The 17,008-nt window shown below is 56.8% G+C and overlaps 7 protein-coding genes across 7 annotated transcripts; 4 read left to right on the forward strand and 3 right to left on the reverse strand.

Annotated features, from left to right (window-relative positions):
* Nucleotides 1-8: 8 nt before the first annotated feature.
* Nucleotides 9-2,072, forward strand: J3D65DRAFT_698693 (high-affinity nicotinic acid transporter; the record flags this gene model as incomplete). Its single annotated transcript, XM_066804059.1, has 6 exons — nt 9-455; nt 516-568; nt 627-956; nt 1,003-1,601; nt 1,655-1,800; nt 1,851-2,072. The coding sequence occupies exons 1-6, from the start codon at nt 339-341 to the stop codon at nt 2,070-2,072; spliced, it is 1,467 nt and encodes a 488-aa protein (XP_066654839.1). The 5' UTR covers nt 9-338.
* Nucleotides 2,073-2,211: 139 nt separating this feature from the next.
* On the forward strand, nt 2,212-5,105 carry J3D65DRAFT_417876 (putative C6 transcription factor). The gene is made up of 5 exons (XM_066796066.1): nt 2,212-2,484; nt 2,570-2,698; nt 2,745-3,426; nt 3,479-4,003; nt 4,052-5,105. The coding sequence occupies exons 1-5, from the start codon at nt 2,378-2,380 to the stop codon at nt 4,940-4,942; spliced, it is 2,334 nt and encodes a 777-aa protein (XP_066654840.1). The 5' UTR covers nt 2,212-2,377; the 3' UTR covers nt 4,943-5,105.
* A 1,628-nt stretch (nt 5,106-6,733) lies between these two features.
* Nucleotides 6,734-9,187, forward strand: J3D65DRAFT_417879 (uncharacterized protein). Its single transcript, XM_066796067.1, has 2 exons — nt 6,734-8,404; nt 8,499-9,187. The coding sequence occupies exons 1-2, from the start codon at nt 6,996-6,998 to the stop codon at nt 8,698-8,700; spliced, it is 1,611 nt and encodes a 536-aa protein (XP_066654841.1). The 5' UTR covers nt 6,734-6,995; the 3' UTR covers nt 8,701-9,187.
* Nucleotides 8,900-9,631, reverse strand: J3D65DRAFT_628541 (heat shock protein 9/12-domain-containing protein). The gene is made up of 2 exons (XM_066800645.1): nt 9,428-9,631; nt 8,900-9,356 (listed from the first exon to the last, which is right to left on the reverse strand). Exons 1-2 carry the CDS (start codon nt 9,541-9,543, stop codon nt 9,179-9,181), a joined length of 294 nt encoding a protein of 97 aa, XP_066654842.1. The 5' UTR covers nt 9,544-9,631; the 3' UTR covers nt 8,900-9,178.
* Nucleotides 9,632-11,388: 1,757 nt separating this feature from the next.
* J3D65DRAFT_646518 (FAS1 domain-containing protein) lies at nt 11,389-13,082 on the reverse strand (the record flags this gene model as incomplete). Its single annotated transcript, XM_066802281.1, has 3 exons — nt 11,389-12,045; nt 12,090-12,606; nt 12,736-13,082. The coding sequence occupies 3 exons, from the start codon at nt 13,080-13,082 to the stop codon at nt 11,389-11,391; spliced, it is 1,521 nt and encodes a 506-aa protein (XP_066654843.1).
* Nucleotides 13,083-14,136: 1,054 nt separating this feature from the next.
* J3D65DRAFT_646519 (pyridoxal phosphate-dependent transferase) lies at nt 14,137-15,980 on the forward strand (the record flags this gene model as incomplete). The annotated part of the gene is made up of 5 exons (XM_066802282.1): nt 14,137-14,348; nt 14,398-14,538; nt 14,588-15,088; nt 15,140-15,217; nt 15,269-15,980. 5 exons carry the CDS (start codon nt 14,137-14,139, stop codon nt 15,978-15,980), a joined length of 1,644 nt encoding a protein of 547 aa, XP_066654844.1.
* Nucleotides 15,981-16,372: 392 nt separating this feature from the next.
* Nucleotides 16,373-16,911, reverse strand: J3D65DRAFT_554617 (peptidyl-prolyl cis-trans isomerase-like 1; the record flags this gene model as incomplete). The annotated part of the gene is made up of 2 exons (XM_066797192.1): nt 16,373-16,828; nt 16,879-16,911. The coding sequence occupies 2 exons, from the start codon at nt 16,909-16,911 to the stop codon at nt 16,373-16,375; spliced, it is 489 nt and encodes a 162-aa protein (XP_066654845.1).
* Nucleotides 16,912-17,008: the final 97 nt, after the last annotated feature.

The following is a 17,008-nucleotide window of genomic DNA, read 5'->3' on the forward strand; positions in this document are numbered from 1 at the left end:
GATGGTGGTTGAACGAATTCTCCGTGTTGTTCCCCGCAACTTGAGGACCTAGTCGTCCGAGGCACTGACGCAACTGACTCGGTGCATCTCCGAGACCGTGGTGGCTCCGAAGCTTGGATGGCTGGACTCTGCGGCGTGGACCTTCTCAAATGGAGCGTCTGCAATCTCTGGCTCATCCCAACATCACTATCAGCTGTGCCATCTATGCAGCTCCCAGGGTCTGCTGATAACATGAGGCTATAAGCATCGTGGCTCGTGAGTCTTGATTTCTTTTTCGCACCAACGGGTTTTTATCCGACGGTTGCAAATTCTGTCTTGTCCACGCCTGTGCAGCATCAATGGCTTCACAGGAGGACGTTTTACAGAGTCCCAAGGGGAGTGAGACAGGGTCCAGGATCGTCGAGGCGGCCCACATCGACCCTGTCAAGGAAAGGAAGATGATGAGGAAGTTCGACGTAAGTTTGTCCTAGAGCAAGTCGTGCTTTTTCAAGTTGCGATTTCTAACTGAGTGACAGGTGTTTGCCGTCGGGTGCCTAGGCATACTGTACATGCTGGCCAACCTAGACAGGTAAAGTGAACTTTTCGTACTGATTCTCGGACAGGAACGCGGTGTTTACACTCACCAGGAGCAACATTGGCAATGCCCGGATCGCAGGCATGCCCGAGGACCTTGGTCTGGTTGGTAACCAATACGGTGATGCGGTGACTCTGCTCTATGCCACCTATGTGCCTCTTGAGGCGCCTGTTGCCGTTTTGCTCAAAATCATTGGTCCCAAACATTTGCTTTCGTTTTGCGCCGTTGCCTGGGGGCTAATCTGCCTCTGCACTGGGTTCATTCAAAATTGGCAAGGGTTGTATACTTGCAGGTTGCTCCTGGGTCTTTTTGAAGCCGGCTTGATTCCTTGCATCAACGTCTACCTGGGCATGGTGTACAACAAGAATGAAAGAGGCAAGAGGTACGAGGACCATTCAGCTGCGCAGGGGCAATGCTCACGCGTCCAGGTCGTCCGTCATTTTCGCATTTAGCGCCGTCGCGTCGGCATTTGGTGGAATCCTGGCGTACGGGTTGACCCAAATAAATACTTCGACCTACTTTACCTCGTGGAGAGCCCTCTTCATCTTTGAAGGGGCATTGACGCTCGCGTGCGCGCCTCTCTTCTTTTGGGTCTTTCCAAGCGCTCCGCGGACGGCCTGGTTCCTGGACGACGAAGAAAAGGAATTGATGAAGCTCCGCTACGAGCTCAACCCGTACTCTGGAATCGACGAAGAGTTTACGTGGGCCGCCGTCATCGAAGCGCTGACCGATCCCAAGTGGTATGCGTTTTGGGTTTTCCAATTCTGCGTCGACGTCTCGCTGTACGGCTTCACGACATTTCTGCCCTCCATCATCCAAGGGCTGGGCTACAGCTCGGTCAACGCCCAGCTGTTGACGGTGCCCATCTACTTTTGGGGGACGTGTACGTTTCTCTTCACGGCGTACATGTCTGATCGGACGCAGAATCGAGGATATTGGATTGCTTGGCCAATCGCGTGCCTGATTATCGGTTACGCAATCCTCATCTCAGTGGATTCGGTGGGGGTGCGATATTTTGCCTGTTTCAGTAAGCCAGCCACTGCCCCAGAGCGAAAAGAATAATCTGACAAGGGCGCGCAGTGGCGGTAATGGGCATCTATCCGACGACTGGCATGAGCATGATGTGGCTGCAGGATAACGCGGCTCAGCACTTTAAACGCGCCACCATGGTTGGCGGCGCGTTGACGCTGGGAAATACGGCTGGAGTGGCCGTAGGCAAGTGGCCTGTGCCGGATTGGGGTGATTGTCCGCGATTGCTAACCGCATTGCAGGGCAGATCTTCACGACAGAGTCGGGCCCACGCTTCATCAAGGGTCTGTCGATATCGCTGGGGTTGGCCGTGGTGGCGCTGGCCATGGTTGCGAGTCTGATGATTGGGATGGCGGCGGCCAACCGGCGGCGGGCAGTAGCGCTGCGCAAAGCGTCAGAGGCAGGGCGTCCGATCAGGCCACGCCCGGAGAAGGGCGACATGGATTTGCACTTTGTGTACGGATTGTAAATAAGGTGGAGGCAAGGATGCGGTGGTTGACGATACGGGGGCGGCGAAAGAGGAAATCCGGCGGAGCAGTTGGCCGGATGTCTTGTCGTCAAGTGTCGTGTCGCGGTGCGGGGAGGACCGAGAACCTCATCGTGAGCCACTCAGCTCCGTGATGACTCGGACGTATCAACTTCGGCATGCGCTATCGCCCTATCACGCACGCCCTGTTGATTGCGGAGAAGCTGCCCTGATGCGAGACGCCGCCGCTGCCTCTTTTTCTGCCATTCAACCAGAGTATAAGCCGTTCAAGTCCTGCAAACGCCGTCATGGAGGCCCAGATCACCTGCAAAAAGACCAAGCAGCCCGCCAGAATGTGCAGCCCGGAAGAGGCCCAGGAACCGCCCACCAAGAAGCTGCGGAGGAGCTACGTCGCGTACGTTTCCCCAGACTCCGAAGTCGGACCCGTTGCTCAACACCAGCGACCAACAATTGCCTGGACCCTGTACTGACTGCTCCAGCTGCCATCGCTGCCACTCGCACAAGATCAAATGCTCCGGCGAAAAGCCCTGCCGCAGCTGCAGCAAGTCCAACAACTCGGCCCATTGCGTCTACCCAGTCCGAGATCGGAAGGTTGTCATTTCTGAGAGGTTCGCCGCCAGCAATCCTCCGATTGGCAAACGCTGACCGTTCCAGCTATCTGAAGAAACTCGAACAAGAGAATGCCGCCTTCAAGCACAAGACCCCCTCGTCCACGGCCGACACACCCCCTAGTTCCGAGGATTCTAAGCCCCTCTCCCACCAAGATCCCGGCGAAGACACAGACGTCGACGTTGCCAGCGTAGATGTCGCCAATCCCCTGCTCGAGGATCATGCCAACCAGCGTCCAACTTCGTTTGACCGAATACCAAAACCCCTCTATCTCGGCGGCGCTGCGTGCACCGCCTTTGGCACTCGACTGCGCTACCATGTCAAGGGAGAAGACATGGCTCCGCCCCCACGTCGCGTCGTGTTTTACAAACACCGCGGACTGCTGCGCATCGCCAACACCGAGTTCCAATTGCCAAATAAAACTTATGCCCGGATGTTGGTGCAGGTTGTTTTGCGCTTCATTGGCTCGGACTACCACCTCATCCAGAGAAAGAGCTTCATGAGGCGCCTGGACGAGACATATTCGGCCCAGACTCACAATGATCCTGTTTTTCTCTGCAGAGTCTTTGTCGTCTTTGCCCTCGGCGAGCTATACTCGAAAAAGACTGCCGTGGCAGGAAACAGGAGGTCGGTTCCCGGGACGTCATTCTTCTTGCAGGCCATGAACCTTTTTCAGGACTTGCACGAAGAAGCGGATGTCGACTACATTGAGACGTTGCTGGTCATGGTATGTGTAAATCAATTCAATATGGACGATGGACAAAGCTGACTTCAAGCAGTCATTCTACTCGCATGCTCTCAACAGAAAGAACAGTGCTTACACCTACGCTGGTCTGGCTCTCCGTCTCAGCCTGACTCTTGGTCTCCATCGAAATATTACCTACGACAAGAACACTAGTGCAATTGAAATCGAGAACCGGCGGCGTGTTTGGTGGACCGTGTACACTTTTGACCGCCTTTGCAGCTCCAAACTTGGCCATCCGGTCATGATTAGGGACGAGGACATCGATGCGCCATATCCTTCCGTAGAGGGCTTGTCTCCGGAAGAGCGGGACGAGTTCCTGGATGTTGACCAGCTTTGTGCCAACATCAAACTCGCACAAATAACCGGCAACATCTTGAACCTCATATACTCCATCCCAGGAGCGCAACACGAGGTCAACTTCGTCCGGAACGTGCACAAAATCTTGACCAGCTTGAAGGAGTGGGATTCAACGTTGCCCCCTAGCTTGAGGCTAGATCACACAGCAACACCTCCCTACAAGTCACGTTCTGTAGCCTCTCTACGGCTGCATTTTAATCAGGTAAGCTACACCCGACACCGTCAAACACTCCCGTCGCTAATTTTGCAGTGTATTATGCTTACGACGCGTCCGATTCTCCTTTATGTTTTCAAATACCATGTTCGCCCTGCAGGAACAGCTTCTTCTCCTAACACCACTCGGCCCCTCTCGCCCATGACCACCGCCCTGTCCGAGGCCTGCATTCACGCAGCCCGCAACTCGAACAAACTTCTCGCACAGCTCTGGATAGACGGAGCAATAGCCACCTTCGGCTACTTTGACGCGCACTACATCTTCAGCTCGACAATCGTGCTCCTCATGGCCAACATCCTCAACCCCTCGGAGAGCGACAAGGACGCCATTGACCTGGCGTGGTCACTGCTGCAGTCCATGGCCGACGACGGCAACCTACCCGCCAGCGAGTACTGGGAGCGGCTGGCCTTGCTGCAAAAGGACCTCGACGACATGTGTGGCGTCAACAGTCCGTCGGATGACCCGAGCAGCGCCTCTCGTGGCAACGTCATGGCGGCCATGCAGACACCGCCGCAACGCAAGGCATTCGCACAACACGGCCTGAAGCTGGAATCGCACCTCTCGCCACCGCACACATCAGCTGGCCCGCAATCCAACGCGCTCGGCCAACAAGAAGCAGGCGCTTCCGGCACAGCGGCGGCTCCGGCAGTATCCACTCTGCTCAAGAGCTTGTCGGCGACCAACGCCGCCGCTGGCAACCCAGACGCACAAGCGGACGGCGCCGCAGCGGCAGCGTCACCAGCAGCGTACAGTCTCCTCGGCGAGGCAGCAGGAGCGCCGCTGGACGACCCGTACATTCAGGATTTCCTGACGCATCCGGATACGGAGTGGAGCCCGGGGACGCTGGGCATGGCGGGCGAGGGCTCGGTGCCGTGGGGCTTTGCGTGGGAGGCGGGGGAGCTGCAGGGAGGTTTTTCAAGGCTGTAGAAGCCAGCCTGCCGTTGTGATCTTTGTTGAATACGCATTTCTGGGAGGGATTAGCACCGAGGGAAAATCGCACCACAAGGAAAATGTTGAGCGTCAAAAGCTCAAAACAGCGAGAAGATGAGAATGGGATGGCCATGTCCCGCATTATATACCTCGCTCTGGCATTGGCGTTAGTGGTGATGGTCCACATGCAGTCGGACCGGTGGTCGCGTTGCCGAATAATATAGACAGACCTACATGTATGATGTCGTTTCCATGCTGCAATTGATTCGTGTAGTGGAGGCCTCTCTGGCAACATGGTCCCGAGCCCCAACGAGGCCATGGTGTTATCGCACACATGATCTGAATGAGTAGCAGCCTTCCTGCCTGCCTTGCCGATCGACATGTTCGGCATCTTTGTGGCGGTTGGACAGGTCGCGTGCCGAGGGAGGGAGATGCGCTGCTGACGCGTGAGGATGGAGTTGGAGATTCATGCCAGTAAGTGGGAGGGTAAAGTGGATTCTGTGCGACTCAGACAGTGCGCATTCGAGCGTTCTCGCATCGATGGAGTGATAAGAAGCATTGAACCAACTGAGGAGCATTCAAGCTCCTAAGCTTTGAGTGAAGCGGCTATGGTTGGAGCATCAAACCTCGGTACCTTTGAAGCTTGGTGCACTCATCGGTGTCCTCCCCAGCCTGATAGCATGAAAGTGGAATGGTATCTTGCTGCGACTACGCTGCAGCGCGGGCCGATGTTTTGCATGGCCCAAACAATCTGCACCCAGCCCGCATCCACATGAAGAAATGCAGAGCATCAGACGGCGTCCGATTGCATGGCGTCGCGTTGCGTCATGCGTGCCTGAGCTGCCGTGGGCTGAGCTCCCTTGCTGACGTGCATTAGGTACCTCGATGTACCTGCAGCCTGACTTGACGACAGCCCACAGCTCTCTCCTAGCTCATCGATCGAGCAATGACAGCGACATGACTTGACCGGCGGCACCAAAACAAGATGGAGAACGGCGACGCGTAACGGTGGCCGTAAACAGGGGCGCAGCGTCGCCTTGGTAGGCCATCAGCTTGCTCGCACCTCGCAACTTGCTCGCAGCCAGACCATCAGTGGCGAGGAGCCGACAAGACCGAAATGGAAACACGTCGACGAGGGAGACGCTGCTGGTGCTGAGCTGGCCGCTGATCGTCACGTCAATGGGATAAGGGGGGTCCCTCGTAGGTAGGGCTGGCGGGCTGGGTTCGCCGGCCTCCGCTGGCTGGCCTCATGTTGCACCTCGCTGGCTTGCTGGCCTCTTGTCCACTGCGCATGTTCAGCACCCAGGGTGGCCGGTGTGAGAGTCTGGTGTTGGCGGTCAACCCAAAAAAGACAAGACTGCTTCGCGGCACGGGCTCCCCTGCTCATCAAGGGGGCAGAGTCAGTGCAGCTTGCTGGCGGCTGGGGTCTCTGAACGAATCATTCTGCCGTCGAAAAAGTGGTCGCAGGTCGCACGCGCAAGCAAGAGGAGATCAAGCAGATCAGGTTCCCCAATGGCGTCAATGATGGTTTGGACGGTCGCGGCGTTCTGATGGCATGTTTTGGTCCAGGGCGAGCGTGGGGCAGACTGGCGGTGGGCAGGACGAGACGCTGCTGTGTGTTGTTTCATCAACAACACCCCCGCCACTTACCAGCCAGTGCCAGCCAGCGAGGCCAGCGCGAGCGGAACACGGCGGCGCGGCGGCCGTGACCATGATCCGCTGGAGACTGGGGACTGAGTGGCCGGGGCGGGAGCTGATGATTTACTTGGCTGCTTGCTTCACCGCTGTTGTACCTTTTTTTTAATTCGTTCGTCATCAGGATCCTCACCCCTCTTCTTTCTCCATATTTCCTGAACGCCGTCTTTTGTTCCAGAAGTTCAGTCTCTCATCTTTTTCTGCTCGTCAATCGCCCTTCAGTCGGAGCAATCGCGCCGTCTGTCTTCGTTTCTCGACCAAGCGACGATAGACTTTGTCGACTACGACGCACAAATCGGACCAACCATACGTACCGGCACCCTCTCTCGCGACGACGGTCGTGGCAGTACCCACCATGGCCTCATCTCACGACATTCCGCTTGTCGACCGCCTATGCGCCTTTGTTGCTGCGCTCCCCTTGCACCATCTCAACAAACCCGTTCCGCATTTTCTTCTCGACGTCCACGACGCCATGCTCCCGCACATCGAGACCGTGCAATTGCGCCTTGAAGAGCGAGGATGGGCTTCCGTATCTCTCCCGCCATATCTTTCCACACTACAGGCGCGTCTGGCCATAACCGGGCTCGTCATCGCCTTGACCATCTTTTTGTTAGCGGCAGCGTTGCCGCGTGGGAAGAGCGGTAAAACACAGAAGCAAGAAAGCAACGTTGAACAAGAGGCGGTGGTGGAGGTGGAGACAGAAGAGGTGGTCGGGGAGGTTAGCGTCGAGAAGCAAGAAATCAGAGTTCAGGGAAAGGTTGAAGAGGTTGAAGTCGAGCGGGAGGAGACAGAGGTCGAGCTCGAGACCCAGCCCGTCCCAGCCAGCCCCAGGGCCGTCTCCGTCACATCGACCTCCATCGCCGCGGTTGTCGAGAAACCCATTGCTCCCGTGCCCGCCGACGCGGCCCCTGCCTCGCCCCCTTCTGCCCTCCCGACCACCACGCCAGGCAGCCCGGTTTCGCAAAAGACCCCTGCCAACGAAGTCGAAGTCGAACCGCGCAGCCCGCGCCCTGCGCCGCCAACTGCCAATCGCACCTCGCCCATCCGCACGCGTAGCTCCACGTCCTCGATCCCAATCCGCGTCCCGACGACGCCGGCGCGCTCCAGCTCATACCCCACCGCCATCAACACGTCTGTCAACCACAGCAGGCATGTCAGCACCCCAATCGCACGCACGGCTACTTCGCCGACATCGCCCGCGTCCGCCAAGGTGGTCGCCGCGTCGTACGCGTGGGTCATGAGCGAGGGCCTGGAGTGGGACGACCGAGCTGGCAGCAGCGACGAGACGGGCGAGCACTCGGACAACTCGGCCTCGTACTCTGACGACGATGACGACGAGAAAGAGAAGGATAATTCGTCGCCCCGCTCGCGCCGCAGCCTCGAGGACGAGCTGCAGGCCGCAGGCTACGCGGGCGCCGAGCTGGACGGCGACGCCCAGTACAACTCGGACTCGGACAAGGACAACGACGAGGATGACGATGCCTCAGCCAACAAGGGCCACGCGCGCTCGGCGGTGCAGGACGACAAGAACAGCAGCAACGGCGCCCTGCACCCGCGCCGCCACAGCCACACGTCCGACATCGAAGCGCGGTACGAAGCGTGGAAGAAGACGCGCGCCGACGGCGTCAGCAACGGCGGGAGCAGCAACAAGACGTCATCGTCGCCCATCGGCAGCGGCATCGGCGGCATCGGCGGCATCGCCAGTGGCATGGGCGGCATCAGGAAGACGCGCTCGCACCACTCGCGCAAGGACAGTGTTCTGGAGTAAGTCTTGAGTGTAAACGCCCTTTTCCTTGGTTTCGCCCCGCGCACAACTGCTACCGAAACTGGAGACTGACGAATCCCGTGTGGTGAGCAGGTCCCAGAACAACAGCCCTTCAAACACCGGCCGCAGCAGCTTGACCATGTCGACCCGGAGCATGACGCGACATGCGCTGCAGCGCAAGCGGAGCAGCGCGTTGAAGCCGTGGGCACGCAAGCGAAAGGAGGATTTTGGAGAGTGGTTGAAAAAGAAGACTACGAACGCGACGACAACGGGTGCATCTACGACGAAAGAATAGGGGTAAGGGATGTTGATGATTTCATGTTTTCCATGTCTGTATGATTTGTCTCTCTCGCCTGTTCTTCTGTCCGAGTTTGGGAGTGTTGTACTATTTGTTCATGAGTTATGATTGGTACGCGTGTGGCCCTTGCAGTTCGAACGGAGGATATTTATGGGCGGTTGAGAATTAAGACCTACCGAGTTTGTACTGATGGTTGGGAGGATGTTGGACAAGAGAATTCAGGCGCAGTAGGTGGCAGGAAGAGGAGCATCTGTAATGTCTCATTCAACACAGTCAAACAAAGCAAAAGACACCACATCGAGCACTTTCAAGTCAAGTCAAGATCAGTCAAAGGAGAATTGATTTCCGTTCCCACCCACCAAGCCTCTATTACTAGACGGATATCATGTCAGAGGGATAGACCCTGTTTCCATTCCCATTTGCCGTTCCCATTTCCCGTTCATGCATCGTCCATCGTAGCCGTAGTAGTCATCTTTTACTTCTTGCCGTTGATGGTGTCGGAGACGGACTGAGCAAGGCCGCCGACGGCTTCCTGCGCGCTCTGAATGTAGCCCTTGCTGGCGTCCGAGGCGTCGTCGGAGCCACCGCGCACCTTGTCGGAAGCCTGCTGCGTCGTCGACTTGGAGTCGTTGGGCTGGACAGCGTCGGCAGCACTGGTAGCACGTCAGTTCTTTGTTCACTCTTGACGGGAGCTGGATGTGAGGGAGAGGAGAGAGGGGCTTACCGGTCGTAGGTGCCCGTGACAGTCTCCTTGGCCTTGTCGAGGGTCGACTTGGACGAGTCGGGGGTGATCTTCTCGGTGACCTGGTCGGTGACGGACTTGCGGCCTGCGTCAGACATGATTGCTGAGTTGGTGTTGGTTGGTTGGAGGTAGGTGAAGGTTGTTGTTTGGAGTTTGGATTGTTGCTGAGAGGAGAGGCTTGTGTGGTGATGGAGAGAGAGACAGGGAGAGGCGACGCCGTGTGCTCTTTATGTATCCCTCGACTGCCACGGCCGCTTGCCCGTTCCGTTCAGTGTTGTCCAAACCAGCCCAGCGCTTGTCCTGGCTGGCTGCGATGGAGGCAGGACCTACGTCATCAATGGGAGAGCTCCTGCTCTCCTTTGGTTCTGTTCCGATGGCCACTGGCAGCCACCCGGAAACCGCCCCGCCATGGACTGCGCGCGGCATGGCCCACCAGGATCGGAATGCCCCTCCTCCATCATCATCAGCGGAGGACAAGGGCCCTTCTCATCTCCTTGATTCCTCACGATTCGCCGATGATGGTGGGATTCCGGGTAGCTACGCGGGGGAGCCGGTCCATGCTGTGGCTGCTCCTACGTCATCGTGGCTGACCTCACCTCAGGCAAGCTCCGGCCATCGACTTGTTCTTTGACGATGATGCGTTTTCACTTTTGCATCACGCCCGTCTCCCCTCCATTGTGCTCTGCTGTGACGCAGACATGTCAACATGTTGTTTCGGAGCATTCATGCGGGACCCCTGCCAACCACCCATCGACGTCGACGGCGGCGGTTGCTCCCGTCGTCCCGCTTCACCAAACACGCAAAGACGCACGCAATGCACGCACTCGATGGCTTCGGTTGCATCTTTACCCGCCAGCCACCACGTTCCTTTGCATCACATGCTGTGGCGCTGCTCCCCTCCCGACCGTCTTCCATCGCGGATTGACAGGACAATCGAAACCAACCAACATCCTTTGCCGTCCGGAATGCCTGCGGCGTCATCGCCATGACATCACAAGCCTGGGCCTCTGGGCGCGCCCCTACCTACCTACCTACCTATTGAGCTGCCCTGGCCGTGCTCCTCAGCTTGTCGACTTTCCCATTTGCATTCGCCATCGTTGAGTGCGGAATGCCATGTCCGGGCTGCCTGCGTGATCCCCCTTGCCCCTCACGACACGCACGCCCCTTTGCCCGCACGCACTCGGCCGTGAGAATGCCATTGTTGCCCGTCCTTGCTCCGCTTACCTTGCCTTCCCCTGCCTTGGCGGGGCGTCGACTGGCGGCGGTGCGTGCGGTGCACCCTGGGAGCCCTGGAACGCGGGGCAACTCTGTGCCATCGAACCAAGGGATTTGATCTCGATCTACTCCCGACGCGGATTAGTGATGGAATAGCTCTCATCTCGCCATCATCAGCAGTAGCCGCCGCGGGGCAGCATTGCTCCCTGGCCGGCTAGCCTACAGGAATGGGCATCCAATCGAATTGGCCTCTGTCCTCGGTGCCGCTATTGCTGCGAACAGCAAGTCAATGGCGTCATCACAAGCTGCAAGAGAGAGCGCAGAGGCACGCAGTAAGAATGTCGCGATACTTTTGCAGTGTTTGCGCGTTCGCGGGCATGCATGTGGTTGGGTCTTTGGAGCTGGTTGCAGACTTGTGCAGGGTCTTGAGCTCCGTAAATGCCGCAGAAGAGAAGGTTTCGTACGGAACCGTGGCGACATTCTCGACCAGCATGTGAAGGTTTGTCGGAAGATGAGTAATTGGAAAAAGGATCAAGTCGGACGACCAACGGACGACCAAGTGCCGAAAGACAACTTCACTTCAATTTGGTAATACTGCAACGTGTGTAGCAACGAAAGAATTGTGTGTAGCTGGTTAAGTGTTGGGAATATGAAGAAATGAGAGGCTGAAGACAGCATCAAATGAATGTCAGCTCATCAACTTTTTAACGAGATTTTGGCTTGTTTCCTTAGAGCTCTTGCCACTCCTCGCCGTCGGTAGCCTCTTCGTGCTCGACATATGGCTCCAGCCTGGCCTTGAACTCCTCGACACTCATCTCCTCGCCCATCCAATGCTCAGGCTCGTCTTCGGCGCCCTGCTTGGGCGGGATCAGCACGCTGCTCACAACTTGAATGACGCCGTCCTTGGCGATGCCGTCCTTGACTGCGACGCGCGAGAAGCCGTTGACCTTGATCTCGATGAACGGACCACGCCTGCCAACGTCGACGGAGAGAGCACGGTCATCAAGAAGCGTGGGCAGGTCAAAGTGGTAGCTGCGGCGAGCCTCGATGTCGCCGACCGGCTTTGTGTTGTAAAAGGCGTCCGAGTACAGGGTCTGGTTGAGGACGACGTGGTACTTCAGAATGGCCGTGAGATACTTCTCGCCGTAGTCGGAGAAGAGGAAAGCGTTGATGCGAGGGCCAAGCTTCTTGAACGCCCAGTTGGAGGGCGCAAAGAAGGTGCCGCCGAGATGAGCAGTCTCGTTGAGGGCCTCGAGCAGGCCAGTCTTGGTCAGGCCGAGCGAAAGCGTGGAGAATTCAGAGGGCAGGAGGCTGATAATCTTGGTGACCTCTGGGGGCGGCAAGAGAATCGAGTCGATGGCGTGAATGACCCCGTTGGAGCCAAACTGCACTTGTGAGCGATGCCCAGTTGAGAGAATGGGAGACTTACAATGTCGACAGCAATAATGCGGCTGTAAAAGTTGACCGTGAGCCCCTTGAAGCCAACGTGAAGACTAAGCCTCTGGGGCTGGGGCTCCTCACCGAGCTCGGGCTCGTTGTACAGAGTGGGGATGGTGTAGGTCTTCAAGACGCGGCCAGCAGGGTAGAAATCACCCGAAACGTGGTAGGTCAGCAGCTTCTTGATGAACTCCTTGCTAGGCTCGTGTCCCTTGGGAATCTTGTCAAAAGCCTTGTCAGTGGGGGCAAAGACTGTAAAGTTCGCCGTAGTTCCGTTGAGCAGTTGAACCAAGTCGGGCTCGTCGTTGATGAGCTTGGCCAGCTTGGTAGTATATTTGCTCTCCGCAATCAGCTCGTAGATCGTCTTGTTGGACGGCTCGTGCGGCTTCTTGTGACCACCATGTTTTCCACCCTTCTTCTTGTTCTTCTTGTGGTGCTTGTCAGGGTTCGGAGGACCATCGCGATGGTGGGGCGGCGGAGGAGGGGGGACGTCGTCATCCTCAAAGATACTGAACTGGTGGTGGTCACCCTTGTGTGGCGGCGGAGGGAATGGGCGATCATGGGCCTCGATCAAGTCCTCCGGTGGTGGAGGCGGCTGGTTAGGGTGGTGTTTGCGGGGCGGACGACCATCCTCAAACAGAGGTTTTGGTGGTTGGCCCTGAAGATGATGGGATAGCCAGCTGCCAATGTCGCGAATCCTGTCGCTCATGTGGTCGTCCGTGTCGACCCATTGGGCGACGGCATTGTCAATCGCATTCTTCGACTGCTGAACAGCGTCCCTGAGCCCGAATTCGACGGCCTCGAACTCATCATACGTGTCGTCCCAGACGTTCTTCACGTTTCCCTTGAGGTGCTTAAAGTCGAGGTGCGGCGGCTCCGGAACGGGAGGTTCGGCCTCGACGGCGACGTCATTCCACACCGATTCGTCGGGAATGACCAGGGCGGAGCCCAACGCGGCGAGCGGTAAGAGACCAGCGACCTTCATGATAACGACAAATTCTCGAGTGTTGATGTGGAGAAGAGCAGGCAAGCAGACCGATGAGGAGACAACTGCTGCGACGGATGGCGGAATGGCTAGGGTCCGATGGGCAAAGTCAATGACGATGACGGAATGACGGGACCCCGGCGTCTCGGAGTTAGGTAAGGAGCGTCTGACGGAGAACACGAGCTGGCGCTACAGAAGCTGAATAACAGGGAAGCGGGGAAGATTGATTGGAAGATGAACTGGTTGCTTTATGGTGTTGTTTTGCTGCAGCCTAATGTCGAGAAATCCCACCGAGTTTGCGCTGCCGTGACGATGGAGCTGACGACTACTTTCGCTACCAAGGGTCGAATTCGGAAATGAGCACCAAGCAAAGTCCCGCAGAATGTCTTGAGGTACGAGACGCGGGAGTCGGCATGGCGAATTGAAGGTCGGTGAGCAGAGCAGAGCTGGAGGATGAGCTAATGGAAACTGGCAGGAGTTTGCTACCGGGGGAGGCTGATGAGCGAACCAACAAGCAGACGGGGTGTTGGTGGACAAAGCGGGGCAGCGGGAAAGACGGGAGATTTTCGACACGACAAGGATCGGCGTGCTTGGTATGTATGTATGTACTTGTCTGTTCACCGAGTTGAATGCTCAGTTGACTATTAACCGAATGCTCCTTGTTTACCCTTTTCCGATTCCATGCCGTCTGCCACAACCTGACTGACCTGAAGGCCTGGGGCCCGGGCGGGACCTGAGTGCACGTCCGGTCTTCAGCCCCAACGGAAGTCAAGCTAGCGAGCTCTGTCAAAATGGCGTCACTCTCTCACATCACAGCAGAGCAGTCGGGAGCCTCATCCGCCAGAAACAAGCTTCACCAAGCTTTGTGTCTCCATTCAATTGCGGATCCAGATCAGCTCCACCCACGTCAGAATGCCCTGTTTCTAGCCCTGGCCCATGGGTACCTGAGTCCCTTTATCTGTTCTGTTTGCTTGCAGCTAGACTGCTGTACTTCTCAATTCACTCTGCTTCTTACCACTCAGGCTCTCTTCAATTGACCACCAACAAACTCATCATGGCCGGCCTCGCAAGACACATTGACCCAGACGACCTTGTCTCCAGACTTCATGACCACCCTACCCACCACCGTGGATTCCACTCGAGCAATGCCGTCTCCCACAACACCCCCTACTCCAGCCGCTACTCTGCAAACACCGAGCTGTCCAAATTCAAGATTCCCCACGAGGGTGCCCCAGCAGACACAGTCCATCAGCTCCTCAAAGACGAGTGAGCACCTACCTCTCACCCCATTGTAGCTTGGATTGACCATCTCCAGGCTCGATCTTGATGGACGGCCAAATCTCAACCTTGCCTCGTTTGTCGGAACATATATGGAGAAGCAGGCCGAAGAGCTCATGATCGAGAACCTGTCCAAAAATATGTCCGACGCAGACGAGTATCCCGCAATGATGGACATGTACGCCTCCAATCCAGGTCCTCTCCTCGACTCGAGCTAACCGAACCAGGCACACTCGCTGCGTATCCATCCTGGCTCACCTCTGGGGCGTACAAAAAGGCGAAAAGGCCGTCGGAACAGCGACGACGGGGTCCTCGGAGGCAATCCATCTTGGAGGACTCGCCATGAAGCGGCGCTGGCAAGAAGCCCGCACTGCCGCCGGCAAAGACACGTCCAAGCCCAACATCATCATGGCCGCCAACGCGCAGGTCGCCCTCGAAAAGTTTGCCCGCTACTTTGAGGTCGAGGCACGCATCCTTCCCGTCAGCGCCAAGAGCCGGTACTGCCTGGATCCAGACCTCGTGCGGGAGAACATTGACGAAAACACTATTGGTGTCTTTGTCATCTTGGGCTCGACGTACACTGGCCACTATGAGCCCGTCGAGGCCATTTCCAAGATTTTGGATGAGTACCAGGACAAGACTGGAATCGACATTCCTATCCACGTCGACGGTGCCTCGGGAGCCTTCATTGCCCCCTTCACAAAAGCCAAGGCTGGAGATCAGAAGTGGTGGGTCATCTCGTGCACATTGTGAGAATCAACGTTGACCGTGGCCTTTAGGAATTTCGAACTGCCCCGAGTCAAGTCAATCAACGTGTCCGGCCACAAGTTTGGTCTCGTTTACGCTGGCGTTGGCTGGTAAGTCCCTTGAAGCTTGCCTGTAGCTGTTTTGTCTGCTGACACGATCAGGATCATATGGCGGGATGAGAAATTCCTTCCCAAGCATCTCATATTTGAACTGCATTACCTTGGCGGCACAGAAGAGTCTTACACGCTCAACTTCTCCCGTCCAGGAGCTCAGATCATAGCCCAGTACTACAATCTCATCCACCTTGGCTATACCGGCTACCAAGCAATCATGGAGAATGCACTGGCAAATGCCCGTCTCTTGAGCCGGGCACTAGAAGAGACGGGATGGTACGAATGCATCAGCGACATCCACCGCAAAAAGGGGGATTACGAGTACCGCGAAGGCCAGAAGCCCTTTTGCGATGGCGAGGACAGCGGCGCCTACAACGCCGGCTTGCCCGTCGTGTCGTTTACTCTGAGCAAGAAGTTCAAGGAAAAGTACCCGCACGTCAAACAAGTGGCCATCAGCAACTTGCTGCGGGCCAAGCAGTACATCATTCCGAACTACCCTCTGCCGCCCAACGAGGAGAAGACGGAAATTCTTCGCGTCGTCGTCCGCGAATCCATGTCGCTGGACCTGCTGGACAGGCTCATCACCGACATTTGCTCCGTCACCGAGACGGTCATGCAGAGCGACACGATGGACTTGTCGGCCTGGCAGCCGACTAGCTCGAGCATCGAAAAGAAGCATGGAAATCATGGCCTGGAGGCTGGTGACAGGCACAAGGCGCGCCGGCCGATGCACCATGGTGTCCACAGATCTGTCTGCTGAGGGATTCTTTCAAGGATGGCGTTTTGTGTTTTCTAGCGTATCTAGGTGCGAGAGCGGAGCTGTGGCGGAAAGCTCGTGAAGCACCAGGCAAATCAATGTTGATTCGACAAGTACTTCCGTGATTCTCATTCAATCCATTTCCTCCGTTCAATATGTTTTGGAGGAATATCGCTACCGGAGCTCGGCCTGTCCTTGCAGTCTCAATCCAAGACATGGGCCGGAGGCACTTGTGTCTGCCCTCGCATGGTTGCAGGGCGTGTCCGTGAGATATCCAGGCATGGCTGTGGTAAGGCTTCTCCCAGTCGTGGCTCGGCGGTGAAAGAGAACGCATGCTCCCGGCACTCTCAATATCGCCGCGTAAAGGGTATCTCGAATCCAATTTTCCTCGGTTCTCACACCTCGTCCTCCTTCTCCACCACCCACGCCTTGACAATCTTGACCTCCTCCAGCGGCTTATCATCGCGATCCGTCCTCGCCAACCCCATGCGCCTAACCACAGGCATGCCACTCTTGACGCGCCCAAAAATGGTATGCTTCCCATCCAACCACGGAGTCGGCGCAAGCGTGATGAAGAACTGCGACCCATTCGTATTCGGGCCACTGTTGGCCATGCTGAGCACGCCCGCGCCCGTGTGCTTGAGCTGCGGGGAAATCTCGTCCTCGAACTTTTCGCCGTAGATGGACTCGCCGCCGCGGCCGGTGCCCGTCGGGTCGCCTGTTTGGATCATGAAGTCTGGGATGATGCGGTGGAAGACGACGTTGTTGTAGTAGCCGCGTTGGGCCAGCGTGCGGAAGTTTTGGACGGTGCGCGGCGCGTGGGCTGTGTAGAGTTCGAGCGTAACCGTGCCCTGGATCTTTTGTCAGATGCCGTGTTTGGAAGGCGGAAAGATGGCCGAACCATGGAGGTTTCGAGGGCGACTTCGGTGGCCATGGCTGAAAGATTCAATGGATTTATAAAAAGGTGGGCAGTGCGGAATGTCGAAGGTTGGTCGAGTGTGTTGAAGGTGTTGTTGATGCTGAAAGACGTG

Source organism: Phyllosticta citribraziliensis (genome assembly GCF_038025025.1).
Source record: "Phyllosticta citribraziliensis strain CPC 17464 chromosome Unknown J3D65scaffold_7, whole genome shotgun sequence".
NCBI classification, from domain to species: Eukaryota; Fungi; Ascomycota; class Dothideomycetes; order Botryosphaeriales; family Phyllostictaceae; genus Phyllosticta; species Phyllosticta citribraziliensis.

Bases quoted from the DNA above. Each gene is read 5' to 3' on its own strand.
- J3D65DRAFT_417876 (XM_066796066.1), top strand. From the start codon at position 2,378: ATGGAGGCCCAGATCACCTGCAAAAAGACCAAGCAGCCCGCCAGAATG. The intron at 2,699-2,744 runs GTTCGCCGCCAG...TGACCGTTCCAG, and splicing joins AAGGTTGTCATTTCTGAGAG to CTATCTGAAGAAACTCGAAC. The intron at 4,004-4,051 runs GTAAGCTACACC...CTAATTTTGCAG, and splicing joins TACGGCTGCATTTTAATCAG to TGTATTATGCTTACGACGCG.
- J3D65DRAFT_417879 (XM_066796067.1), top strand. From the start codon at position 6,996: ATGGCCTCATCTCACGACATTCCGCTTGTCGACCGCCTATGCGCCTTT. The intron at 8,405-8,498 runs GTAAGTCTTGAG...TGTGGTGAGCAG, and splicing joins CGCAAGGACAGTGTTCTGGA to GTCCCAGAACAACAGCCCTT.
- J3D65DRAFT_628541 (XM_066800645.1), bottom strand. From the start codon at position 9,543: ATGTCTGACGCAGGCCGCAAGTCCGTCACCGACCAGGTCACCGAGAAG. The intron at 9,357-9,427 runs GTAAGCCCCTCT...ACGTGCTACCAG, and splicing joins GTCACGGGCACCTACGACCG to TGCTGCCGACGCTGTCCAGC.